The sequence below is a fragment of the Barbus barbus genome (assembly GCF_936440315.1).
Source record: "Barbus barbus genome assembly, chromosome: 29".
NCBI lineage: Eukaryota > Metazoa > Chordata > Actinopteri > Cypriniformes > Cyprinidae > Barbus > Barbus barbus.
In genome coordinates, this window is record NC_136757.1 from 24,804,236 (window position 1) to 24,818,673 (window position 14,438).

Sequence of the window (14,438 nt, forward strand, 5' to 3'; positions counted from 1 at the left end):
AACAGCACATACACTCTCCCATTGCATTAGCACTTGACCCATTGAAATGCAAAGACAGCAGTGTGGAGCTGATGACCGCTACTGCTTGGTCAACAGTCGGCACAGGCTGAGCAGATTAAGACGGACGTGTCGAACGCAAAGCTCAGACTCCCAACAGGACGACCAAAGGCTTTCACAGTCCATCGGCCTGGACAATTACTATTTCAAAACAACAGGTTAAAGTCAGCGAACCCGAGAAGACACATGCCTTTCCGGAAGAAATCAGAGGAATTGAATACGATGTGCAGTGGACAGACAGTCAGCCTAATCTCCACAGTAAAAAAGATTGATTTTTTTAAAAACCCTGGTAAATCTATCTATATTTGTAGGACTCCTAATTAGTGTCTGCATTAATGAACTAACGTCCATCCCATTCTCACTTCAAAATCTCACTTGACACATGCAAGTAAGTTTCCTCTCGCAACAACACAATACGAAACATTACACACCAAGAGCAAAACTTGCACGCAATTTCAGGCCGCATGTGTCAGATGCAAAGTCTATTGAAATTGTTTTAACCTTGATGGCGATGGGGGCATCTTGTTGAGTGGAGATGAGAAATCCCAGCAGACATCATTATTGTAAAGACTATGGAGAACGCTGAAGGTCACCTCTCTCTGTCTCGCTCCCTCTCTCGCTCTGATCAGCCTCCTCCAAAATAGAGCCACAACCTCTTTCCATAACGGCCCACATTAATCCTCCACAGCTCAGAATTTAGATAAGAGAATTAACCCCTCCTTCAGTCCTCTGATGGTTCTCTCTTTGCCCCTCTTTTATTCTGTTTCATTTCATTCCGAGATGTTTCTTCAACTACAGCACTTTTGTTTCTTTTAGAAAATAAATTCACACTTTACACACTTGCATGAGTTAATTTGATTTGTCTGCTAACAGCATACTGAACATTTTGTTGCATAACTTGACAAAATTAGAGCTTAAATGGAAATTAAGTGTTAATATATATATATGTATGTATGTATGTATGTATGCATATATGTGTATGTATGTATATATATATATATATATATATATATATATATATATATATATTCTTCACATATGCATCATATTTCATTTCAATCATGCTCTTCACTGATGCTGTTGTCGCCTTGGTAACCAAGTACATTGACTTTGAAATGAAGAGTTGCCATGGATGGATGTCAATCATAATTTGTGTAAAAATGGAAATCAAGATATGACACAAGTATAAGGGAAGTAATGACAAATTAGTGCAAAATGTGATCACTAAATGCAAAAAATAAAAAAACAAAACAAAATAAAATACCCTTTATAATTATTTGACTCTTTGTTTAGATTATCATCGTTTTAAAATGGCAATCATTTATATTTATATATGCTTTAAGATTGGAAATCTTGGTCTGGGACAAATAAAAATAAATAAATAAATAAAGTAAAATAAAATAATATTTAATATTTTTCTAGGACAAACAATAATACATAAAAACCTTTTGACAAATAAATAAATATAAATGGTGAAGGGCTGTTAAACACTTTCCAACAGATATAACAGATATAAAACAGTGTGAACAGATATAAAAAATTTAAATAAAAATAAATGAAAAATGTGTGTTTAGTGTGTAAATTGTTTTTAAATCGTTTAAGATTAGGTTTAGACTATCATCATTTTAAAAATGTAATCATTTGTATTTATATTGGTGCTGTCAAACAATTAATCGCGATTAATCACATCCAAAATAAAAGTTTTAGTTTACATAATATATATATGTGTACTGTGTATATTTATTATGTATATATAAATACACACACATACAACATATCTTTTGAAAATATTTACATGTATACACATTTATATTCTTATATTTTATATTATATTTTAAATATATTTAATATATAAACAATTTTTTTTTCTTAAATATATACATGCATGTGTTTGTATTTATATATACATAATAAATATACACATTGTAAACACATTATGTAAACAAAAACTTTTATTTTGGATGCGATTAATCGCGATTAATCGTTTGACAGCACTAATTTATATTTATATGTTTATGTTTTAAGATTGAAAATCTTGGTTTAAGACAAACTTAAACAGTTCTACAAAATAAAATGGTGAAAGACACTTTCCAAAAGCCTTCATATAACAAACAGAAAAAAAGTAACAATATATTTTAATTAGTTTTAATAAAAATCAACCCCTGGGACATAAGAGTGCCCGTAATTAAAGAAACACACAGACATACAGACACACACAGACACAGACACAGACACGCACACACACACACACACACACACACACACACACACACACACACACACACACACACACACACACACACACACACACACACACACACACACACACACAAACAGCTGTGTGCTGCTGGCCAGGCACATCAATGGCATGAAATACCCGTGTTCTGTCCATGTTTAACAGACAGAGGATGAATGGGGACAGATGTGGATAAGCCTCGTAAAACAGCATGGAAAGAGAGAGAGAAAGAGATTTTGATGTGCCAAAAGCTTGACAGCCATTCCATCACCGGTTGTTAAGTTAATTGATATGACAGAAGGTTTTTCTGCCTGTTTAGTCCAGACACGACAGACCGAATCAAACGATAAGGATCTACATGCACCTGGGCACAGAACAGCACAGAGACACCCTGCTGGAGCAGAGACCGGTTCAACAAACTCAGCGCTGCTCTTCTGCAGACTCTACTTTCTCTCTCACAGGAACTAGATTCAGGTCAGCAGTGTCATTTTCAGCCGAAAGATGTAGGTACAACTGCAAGGGAACATGAGGTTTAAAGCTAGTGCAGTTCAAAACACCACCTTCTCTCCAAACGCTGCACCACAGGACAGCTGACAAGAAGATGACACCTGTTTCTTACTGGAGTTTGCAACAACAGATAAGGGTTAGACAAAACACGTTTCAGACTCTCACTGGGTTTCAATCTCTTGAATCAGCGGGAGATCTAAAATTTGTGAATAATAAAACATGGGATGGGAGTGAATGGATTAATCTCATGAAACCAGTTAAAAACATGTCCAGGTTATATTTCATACTAAATTCAAAAAAAAAATAAAAATGTATAAAGTAGTTCGTATTAAGATAACATTTAATTCGGTTTTTAAGACCAAAGAGATTTTTTGCATTGCAAAATTTAAATGATGATTAACCTAATTTTATTACTAATTCTCATTACTGTAATGCTAAACAACAACAACAACAATAATAATAATAATTATTATTATTTCTTTTTTTACTCTAATGATAGAACATTTTACTTTTGAGTATTGTCTTTTTTTTCGGGTTGTCACTGTTACAATAATAAAAAAAAATACTGTAATACAATATTGTATATTAAAACCAGTATAGAGGCAGTACAACAAATACTACAATAAAGTATAAAACCAATGCCATTTAAATAATACCTCATTTAATTTACTGTTACAGTAATGTGAATACATTTATGAGTAATAGGAAGTAAAAAGAAGCAGTGAGAATTTAAGGCAAAAAAATAAATAAATGAAAATAAATAAAACAACTCCAATAAAATTATAAATTAAAAAAAGGTTATATTATTACAAGATTAAAAATAAATAAATAAAAATACAATAAAATGCTAAACCAAAATAGAATGTGTCCTATTATCATAAGAATAAAATAATAAAATAAAATGCATATATTAATATATATATATTTAATGCATGTATTTCCACTTTTCCCTCATGGAAAACAAAAGGGGATGTTTATAGCAGAATGTCAAGCTGCTCTTTTCCACACAGTGAAAATGAATTGGTAATGACAAGCAAGATTTTCAGAAAATATCTTAAACTTCCGTCCATTCCTCACACAAAGCTATTGTATTTTACAGTAGACTACATTGTATCAGAAGACACAGGATATAGTGCACAAGTCATCTGGACTACTTTCATGATGTTTTATGGTGCTTTTCCCCATCCTTTTTAGACCCTGATCCCAGTCCACTTTTATCACAAGGAAGACAGTGGATCACACAGTGTTAAACATCTTCTTTGATGCTCAACACATGAAAGAGAGTAAATGTGAGTATTCCTTTAAGTAAAATGTACTATTCTATTCCTTTGTGGTGGAATACGACGTTCTTGACAGGTATCGTGAAATTTACTCAAATACATCTCTTCAGTCCACAGACAGTCAAGCTAATCCTTTGTTACTGTACGAGTGGAAAGAGGCGCAGTTTGAGCTGCAGATGAAAAACTGCCCCTCTTTAGAGTTTGTCTTTGCTGTTAACAGTTATGTTCAGCAATAGAAATGGTCATAACCTCCTGCATTGTGTACTGAAGAGCTAATTAACCCACCCTAACCCTCTAAGAACCTGTTTAAACATCTCTGTCATTTAGCATCTACCTCAAGTGGAATGAGGACGGCTATTACAAAAATTGACACAAGTTAGCAACAAGCCAGGGAACAAAGGTCGCACACACTTCATACAACATCTGACAACGGTAAAGACAGACAGCTATTCTCAAGAGAGAAAGCAGTGAAGCTAAAATACTGCAGAACATCATCTCATTCATCTTCATATATTAGACGCTCAAGAATTCCTCTCAGCTGAGAGAGAGAGAGAGAGAGAGAGAGAGAGAACAGGAACACAACGAACTAGAGCAGGGTGGCATTTGACATGAATTAAATTTATATTCTCCCAGCAGCAAAAAATGTTAAAAAATGGGTGGCACAATGCTACACAATTGATTTTGCCTTAGAAAGCTTTTGAGTTTTGCATAAACATCCGTTCACTTCCGCAGCTTCATTACCTACAAAGGCACAAGTGGTTTCTCGCCACTAAATTTATGACACGGGCCATCATTAACATCTGGCAAGCTGGGAGCTACTGGCCTTTGTTGAGGAAGAAATTGCATTTTGCAAATTGTGCTGCTGGAAATGACATATCTGTCCTGCCCACCTACACAACATTATGACAATGGCATTTAGGGAGAGTGCAAAAATAACCAGCGATTCATACACTGTGGTTCAGCCAAGTAATCCCAGAGGACAAATGTATTGCTCAGAGGTTGCTCATTCACAGCTCGAGAGAATTAATGGAGTTCTCCATTATCTATTATAAGGTATCAAGCATCAACTTTGTCTCAGATGTTTCTTCTAAAGGGTTGTGCATCATTCAGATATGACGATGAGAATGTCTGTTCAATTCCAACTCAGTCCCTGAACTTGAATTGAGGAAGCAAACAGGATAGAGGACTGCAATTTAAACTTGAATGTAAGGAAGTAGAATTAATGTGAAATGAAATTGAAAGAAAATATCACAGCAATTATGAACTAAAAATTAAAGATAAATTTATAAATAAACTCTGGACTAAGCTTTGAAAAATGTTTATAAAAGCCTTTAAATTTGAAAAGACAGACAGACAGACAGAGACAGACAGACAGACAGACAGATATAGATAGAGACAGACAGACAGACAGACAGATATAGATAGAGACAGACAGACAGATATAGATAGAGACAGACAGACAGACAGATATAGATAGAGACAGACAGACAGACAGATATAGATAGAGACAGACAGACAGACAGATATAGATAGAGACAGACAGACAGACAGATATAGATAGAGACAGACAGACAGACAGATATAGATAGAGACAGACAGACAGACAGACAGATATAGATAGAGACAGACAGACAGACAGATATAGATAGAGACAGACAGACAGACAGATATAGATAGAGACAGACAGACAGACAGACAGACAGACAGACAGACAGACAGACAGACAGACAGACAGACAGACAGACAGACAGACAGACAGACAGACACTGTTCTGCAACACTGTTGAGATCACTGATCTATATATAATGACTGAATTGCTCACTGCGTTCTAAAACTGCCGACAGGCAGTGAAGCCACCGGAAGTGTTCGAGCCGCCATCTTACTATTCCCTACCGGCAGAGAGCACCATTGAGTGCAATGTCTATAATGTCTTCAATGTCTATAAATCCGTACTGTATGTAGTCAGTTATTTCTCTGAATAAATTATGATGTGTATATATGTGTATATATGTCCTGATTAAGCAGCATCTATTTCAACTCTCCAAGACGGCACAAATATGTTTACTAGCATTACCGTTTTCATGTAAAATGTTATTTATATGCTACATTAATAATTTAACCATCGTTTAAATTATTACCTGCTTCAAAAAATGCTGTTAACGAAATTTAAACATTTGCAGCCTACTGTACGAATAAAAACACTAACAAAATTACAATGAATGACTACAAGGCGAATGAAGGTATGTGTGTAACTGTTATATACAAAGCATAAATCTTCAGATTTCAGAATGAGCACTTTGTCATTTGTTATATATATGTTGAGGTCGTGTCATGTTCATCTGATGCTCGCTACTGTAATGAACGTAACTTTTTAATAAGCAGGGGAAATTCCCAACATTAAAAAAATAACCGTTTACATGCCTAGGGTGTTTGCACTGTAAGAATGTACAGGGATACTTCAGATTTAAAAAAGCTGACTTGTTAGGTGATATTTTCTCATTAAATTTGTACGATTTCCTATTAGTTCAATGGAATGTATGGGAACAGTGGGGAATACCAACATGGCGGCGTGGCGGCTTCACTTTCATGACGTCATGAGCAATCCAGTTCTCTATTATAGATCAGTGGTTGAGATCTTTGTTGAAACAAGAAAACAAGACTATTGGAGTCTTTCTTTCCTACAGGATGTGCTGAGAACTTCTGCTGCATTGTAATTAGAATAATCTCTTCCCACCCACTGATACCCGAGCTCAATGGTGGAAGCCGAAAGGTGTCGGCGGTGGCAGGGCGAAAAGTCCACAGAGGGAACTCTGACATTTCCAAATGTATTGTTAAATAAACTGGCAGCGCTGATGTTGGTGACAGCTCATCCATCTGTCTGTTCTGTGGCCCAGAGTGCACACCCACAGCCAAGCGCACTTTGATTTCCTGTCTTTGCCATGACGAATGGCGGCGCTTTGTGGGGGGAGCTGTCAGGGCAGGATTCACAGCCACTCGGAGCGACCCACACATTTCTCTGTTACTAAACCCCCCCAAAAGGGCCTGACAGACCAAAGTACGTGTTGCAGGTAATGGGCCTGTCTTAAAAAGCACACAGAAGCCCTTTTATTTCATCACTCTCCTGCACTGGATATCCATCTCCGAAGCCAAACACACTCCATCTGTCTCAGCCGTAGACGTGTCCACTAATATGAATTATTCTCGTCTGTAGTGGGGTTTTTGGATACCAGTCAGAGAACAACATCTACTACAAATCATGCCATCTTAAATCATAGCTGGTGGTTGTCAAAGGTGGTCAGAAATTTCACCCGCCAAGAATCAACAGATAAATTACCTTTCCTTGAGAGTACTTCCAGAAAAGGCCTCATGAAATTGCCTGACGAGTTCACTTTTCTGTCCTGTGTTGATGCATTTCCTATTGAAAAAATAAAATATTGGCAAAATAGCCGATAATGTTTAGTTATGTCATATCCATGAACAATTATTCAATACTTGCTGGTCGATTGCAAATGGAGAGACATTATTATTCTAGAGAGCATCTGACTGGACAAAAATCAGTGTAGTGTAGGACAGGGTTATTTACTGTAATTAACAATCTAAAACCATCAACAAATTGTTACCTGAAATAAAACATAAAAATCTTAAACTTTTTTTTATTTCCAGTAGTTGCAAATGCATCAGTTCTCGTTTTATTTTAGTTTAACTTTAAGTACTAAAATAATTAAAACTAAAATAAAGAATATACATTTTTATTTTTAAACATTTATCTAAATTCAAACTTTTAACAAAAGCTATAATAGTATATCAGTAATACTAATAATAACACTGATTCTGTAAGAGTCATCAAGAATTTTGGCACGTTTTCATGGAAGAGAAAGACTGATGTTTGAATGTACACATCTACAAAAAGTGTACGAAAACATTAGCATGTAGATACTCTAAAAGTGAAGAACATTGACTAAAAGCTACACAATTCATATTTTGATTTAATAATGACTGATAAGGTGAAACAATCATTTCTGTACCATTAGTTTAATTAAATGGAAAATAATAATGGTCAAAAAAGTATGCTCCTTCAGGGTTATCATGATTAACAAAAACTAAAATGAAAATGCTGGGTTAAATACAACCCAATGCTGGGTAAATATTGGACAGAACACATGCTGGGTTGTTTTCTGTTTAACCCAACCTTCTGGGCCGTAACCCAACCGCTGGGTAAAAACTACTCAATCGCTGGGTTCGTCCATATTTTACCCAGCACTGAGTTGTAATTAACCCAGCATTTTATAGAGTGCAGATTTGAGTTAACTGAAATAAAAATAAAAACAAAAATATTGGGGGGACCAAACTAAGATATATTTACATATAAACTCATTTAAGCATTTTCATGTTTAAAATACTTTTAAGTTATATTATTTATCAAAAAATAAAAATAAATATAAATCTAACATATCAAATACATAAATGTAAATGTAACATGAAAATGCCACTATACAGTTAAAACACCAGATTGTACTTAAAAAATGCTTTACAACTATTTTTTATTATTAGTTTTTTTTTTTTTTTTTTTATTAGTTAGTGAAACTTTGGCCCTAAAAATATTAAATAATAATACAATAACAGGCCTAAATAATAAAATAAAAATTAGAATGCTCTAAACTAAAACTATAAAGTATTAAAACAAATAATGACAGAGTGAACTAAATTAAAAAGACAAATTGAAAAAATAAAAATAAATGTAATTAAAAATACAATATTATTGTAGATGTTTCACCAGTGACCTACTTTTTCTCACAGGCCTCTAAACAGCCTGAAACAGACTTAGGCTTTCCTTGTCTGTCTAATAAAGCAATGATCAGAGGCATTTATGGCTCAGGTGATTGGCTCAGAAAATCTTGGGAACTCAAGCAAAGGCAGCAGCATCCAGGCCACATGCGCCAGCCGAACAACTGCCATTAAGATGGATGAGACTTCTGGATAGCTCTCCAGGTTTATTAGAACTTGAAAATCAACTTACAGTTGTCTCTGCAAATTAAGCCAGACACAAGAAAGTGCTTAAACATCAGAAAAATGTCACACATCTCCTTTAACCAAAGTGAGCAGTATCTCTGATGTGCGGTGCAGCATTTGGAGCGCTTGACGGATAAAGAGAGACGTCGGTCAGTGACATGAGCTTGTGTCCTAACAGCCTGCAGATTTGCACATGCAGAGAAGCTTGTTTGCATCTCACACCACAAAGCAGCTGAATCAAATTTGCACAGGCATTAGTTTGAACGCACAGTGGTGCGGGAGGTGCTCAATGAAACTGAAATCTCTGTACGATATTTAACAAACGACTAATCTTCTGCTCTGAGCTTTCCGGGGTATTCCACTACGGAAGAAGAGAGAATTTTTAATTGGACTCCTGAGTCCTGACAATTGATTTTAATCCTGTAAATCTCTCATCTCGTCACTGTCCCTCTCGTTACACCGGGCATCGGTGATGAAAACGCTCTGTGCATTATCGTGATGTCATCGTGATTCTGGATGACAGCCCTGGCCTGAGAGGATGGCATAATTAAATCACAACTATAACACACGTACTACTGGCGCACAAAGACACACACACATCTCCATATCGCTTGCATCTTATTAAAGCAGGATCATAATATGCATGTGTACGCTGGATCTTTTAAAAAGGCTGTTAAAAGGACAAGAGCGATGAGGGTTTTTCATCACATGCCTATGGTGCTTGAAGGGTCAAGGCCTCGTCAAAACCACTGGCTTTCAACTGTAAATGACTCGGAGCCAAACAGCGGCAAAGGTCGATGGTCACACACATTGATCAATCAATATCTCACCCACAACTTCAGTAGGGTCACGGATATCATTATCGAAATGAAAGGCCACCACACTGAAGCATCACAGCAATCATAAGTTGCCGCTTCATCTGGCTATAGACCGAAATCATGTTTCTTTAATGGATTTTTTGTCACCTAGAATTGAAAATTCAGTCATTATTTAATCATTCCAAACCTGTATGTCTTTCTTCAGTGGAAAAATAAATACATAAGCAAAAAAAATGTATAATAAAATATAAGAACTGATTTAAAAAAGTCTTCAATGCAAGGTAAGTGAAAAATATAAATAAATAAATAAAATAAATAAATACATTCAAATTAAATAAAAATATGAAGTGATAAAATAATTAAATGCAAGTCCCTTTGGATAGAAGCATGTCAAGTGCATAAGTGTAAATAAACTAAATGGAACATGAAAATGCCACTAGAGAGCAACACTACCAGACTGTGCTTAAAAATAAACAAACAAATAAACAAAATAATACTGTTAATTTGTTTTTTCTTAAACTTTGGCAGAACACAGACGAGTATAATCTATAAAAATGGTTCAGTTGTCTACAATAAAAGTTAATGGGGCCCAAAACAGCATATTTTTTATGTTGTGTTTTTAGAAAAATCGATAAATAAACAATTGTTTTTTTTCCACAGAAAAAAGAAAGTAATTTACATAATGACAAAATGTTCATATTAAACAATAACACTGAGGAAATTGTATCTATCTATCTATCTATCTATCTATCTATCTATCTATCTATCTATCTATCTATACATGAACAACATGACTTCATGGCAGAAATATGCCCTCATCTTGCCTGCAAAATACAATACATTCAGTGACATTCAATCTGCAGCTGGACATCTTGAAAACATTCCAGGCCCTCAGGTATTTTTTTTATGGTGGTCAGAATAAAAAAATTATTTCATGTAAAGGAGTTTCCCTCCTTAGTTTGAGCCGGAGGCCATGAAGCCCAAATAAAGCTCAGCCGTTAACTGAGAGGATCTAGAAGGGATGTTTGATCCCTCAAAAACAAGACACCAGTTCACGCCTACTAACATTCAGTGCGCTAAACGTCTCTGTTAAACGTGAGGATTTGTGCAGCAGGGTGCCCATAAATCTGCAGTATTACCGTGCTAAGATGCCACCGTGAGATGAAGTGTTAATGTCTGTAATATCTCTTATTATATCCCATCTTAACTCAAACCCCATCGCACCCCCCACTGACAGACATCTGCAAAACTTCCACATCAGCACACAAACGCCGTGCCACGTATGACATGCCTTCCAGTGCCTTTTTAGGGCAGTTAGCTTATCAAATGTGAGTCACATTTCTTACCCCTGACTCAAATCATGACTATCCTCTTCATTAACTCTAGAACACACATAGAAACACCGTACAGACTCACACACACATGCAACAACACACTGTGTAATGCATGTTCAGTAGGCATTGATGTAAATGCATGCATATAAAAGCACTGGTCCCTGAACACATCATTCACAGCATTAGAAGAAGCGAACGAACTTCAGAGACCCATGAGCTTCACACTACAACTAGTCTGACACACACAATGCACCTCTAAAAGCCATTTGCTTAGAAAAGAAAACCACAAATTAGATCTCAGCTGAGAGAGATCTGAACAATGACACAAATTGTGCTCAGGTTTCTCAAGTCCTCAATCAGAGGTTTTTCAAATTTGCACTCCAATTTGTCCTTTAGGAGACAAAGTTACATCTCCAGTAAATCTCCTGAGCTGTGAAAGAGCAACGCCTGAGCAATACAATTTTCCTCTGGGTTGTGAAGCATGCCCTCCATATTATGCTATAGATTTCCATAATAATATCACAAGCTCTCCGGGGTCTCTCAGAGGAGTTGTTTTGAGTCCTACACTCTGTGGTTTCTCCCCTGGGTGTTAAGGCGAAGAAACTCGGCTCAGAGTAATCTGACAGCAGCATTTATAAACAACTTTAAGGACAAAATCAGGCGAGTCAATGCATAGAGATATGAGGTTTTTTGGACCCCGTTACCATAGTGAAAGTCATGTATAGCGATGCTCAACACTTGCCTTCTTTCAAGATGTGGGTGTAGATCATCCACAGCATGAGCAGGCAGCAGAGAGACGCGCCTCCGCCGGCACAGAGCGCCCGCATCCCCGACTGCATCCTCACTACGTCCTGCAGAAAATACTCCCGGCACCCAGCCTAGAGTAAGTTCAAAGCAAACTCGGCTACTTCCATAGATTTTCACGGGAATGCGGCCGGGATGCAAAGAGAGAGTTAATCCGACGTGAATTTACGCGAAGTGGTTTCCATTTTACGCATCTCATAAAACGCATTCAAATATTTAATTTGCAGGGAGGGGCATTAAAAAGTCATTATTGAACGTGTACTTGCCCGATTTAATATTTAACAATACAGACTACTATGTGTTTTAATTAAAAGCAAAGCAAAGCAAATTGATGGAAAACTCATCCAAGCAAAGTAAAATGAGTCATAATTTGGTCCATTGGAAATTGCGCAAATCCTCTGCGGTCTGGAGAAGTATCCACACAGGGTGAAATGGTCAGTGGTACCAGTCCAGTGGTAACAGGTCCAGAATGTGCGGATGCTGACTGTAGATGAGCTCGAGACGCAGGTTCGGTTCTGGGTCTTCAGAAATGCGCTGTCTTCAATGTCACTCCGACGTTCCCAAACCAGTTCGCGTCAAATCATTCAGAATCTGCCCTGTGGAGTTACAGAGAACAGCAGTGAAGCGTTTCGCGCACATACTCCGTGATTCGGTGCTGGATTCAGAGCCGAGTTCCCCCTCCACTAGCACGCGCGCACACACACAAACTCACGCACACACTCAAATTGTGGGGAGAAGGGATGGAGATCGTAAGGAATTGAACTATTCCGGTTCCTTAACGACTCTTTAAGTACTTAAGGAAAAATTATGATTACCAATACAATACAACTGGTCAGTTTGTGGCCCTAAAATGCATTTTCAAACTAGGTTTCTTTGTGGAATTTTGTATGGGTTTTTACATGTTCCGAATTATTCTAGCCTATATAGCATACATAAGTTTTGCGGTTAATATGGAAAAAAAACAAACACAAATAAAAAACAAAAACGTTTTGTTCTAAATCTGCTCATACGTTATTCATAAGTTAAGTCGCGCTGTATGTGTTTGATTCAGTGAAAAGAACCGACTCAGAGTTAATCCTGCGGGAATCGAACTATAGTTTACAGGTCGCGCTGTATGCGTTTTATTCATGATAAAATAACCGGCTTATTAGAGTCATTCCCTCTGGAATCGAACTGTACTAGTGCCACTACACGCGTTTTAGAAAGTAAAACACTATTGGTCGCGATGTATGCGTTGATTCAATAAAAAGAACCGGCTCTCCGGAGTCATTCCCTTGTGATTTGGAATACAACCTACTGGTCGCGCTGTACGTGTTTGATTCAGAAATAAGAACCGGTTCAATAGAATCAATAATTTTTTTATTTAGTGAATGAGTTTAGTGAAATAGTGAATTAATATAGGCTATATTGACAAGTGGACGGTTTTACAGTTTATTTAGACATTATTAGCTGTCCTTAAGGTGACAACAGTACAAAGTCAATTTTATAGCCTCCTGATATTTCTCCATTTGATTATACAATTTTCAATAATCAGTTGTTTACTGTACAAAACAATGCAAACAGGTTGGCTTTTTCAGATCATGTCCTTCTGACAAAATTACAAAATATAAAAAAATATATAGGCTATACAAAAGAGAAGACTGGCTACTTAGGCATCCTTGCAGAGTTCACATGCTGAAAATGAAATAAATTACAGTAGCACATATCCATTTTTCATAAAGCCATTGTTTACACTTATATTCTTCAGAGAACACCTTTTTGTGGAAAGAGCCAGCTATACTTGCAAAGTATTACATGATCTTGTAACAAAGCATAGGGCTGTGACTGGAATTGTAACTAAAGAAGGATCTAATATGACTATGAATACCTGGATATGAATACTATATGAATACTATGCAGGATTAGATAGCATACATAAATAAATGGAATGCCTTATTTTGTATTAGTGAATATATACATAAAATATCAGCCCATAAAAAACTCTTCTAATGCAATATGCATAGAGCAGTGTGCATTATCCAAACAGGATGATTCAAACAAAAGCATTTCCATGAGCTTTACATAAAGAATTAAACATGGTCACAATCTATCAAACTTATCAGAGTACAAAAGCAATGATGACCCCAGAAAATGTAATACGGGTTATATACAGTATGTTACAAATAACCACCACAAAGACAAGATAATACATCATAAAGAGAGATCAGCAAATACATACCTCAGGTGATTCGTAGAAATATTCAGCAAGCTGGAGTGACTGACATGAGAATGCTTTCCAAAACACACAAAAACAAGTCAAATGGAGTCAAGCTTTTTTTTCTTTGCAAATTCTATGCTCTGTCAATATGTTGTTTTTCCTCTCACTCTCTCTCTCTCCCTCCCAAAATCTGCA

The 14,438-nt window shown here is 36.3% G+C and overlaps 1 protein-coding gene across 2 annotated transcripts in view; it reads right to left on the reverse strand.

Annotated features, from left to right (window-relative positions):
* The window catches only part of LOC306848995 (chemokine-like protein TAFA-5), a 48,133-nt gene extending 35,369 nt beyond the window's left edge, over positions 1 to 12,764 (reverse strand). The window contains exon 1 of one of the 2 annotated variants that reach the window (XM_079383805.1): positions 559 to 680. In XM_079383805.1, the coding sequence (XP_079239931.1) occupies positions 559 to 616 (58 nt within the window). In that variant the 5' untranslated portion in view covers positions 617 to 680. Of the gene's footprint in view, positions 1 to 558; positions 681 to 11,984 lie in introns of those variants that run through there. The other variant, XM_079383804.1, reaches the window with a different exon arrangement.
* Between the last annotated feature and the right edge of the window lie 1,674 nt (positions 12,765 to 14,438).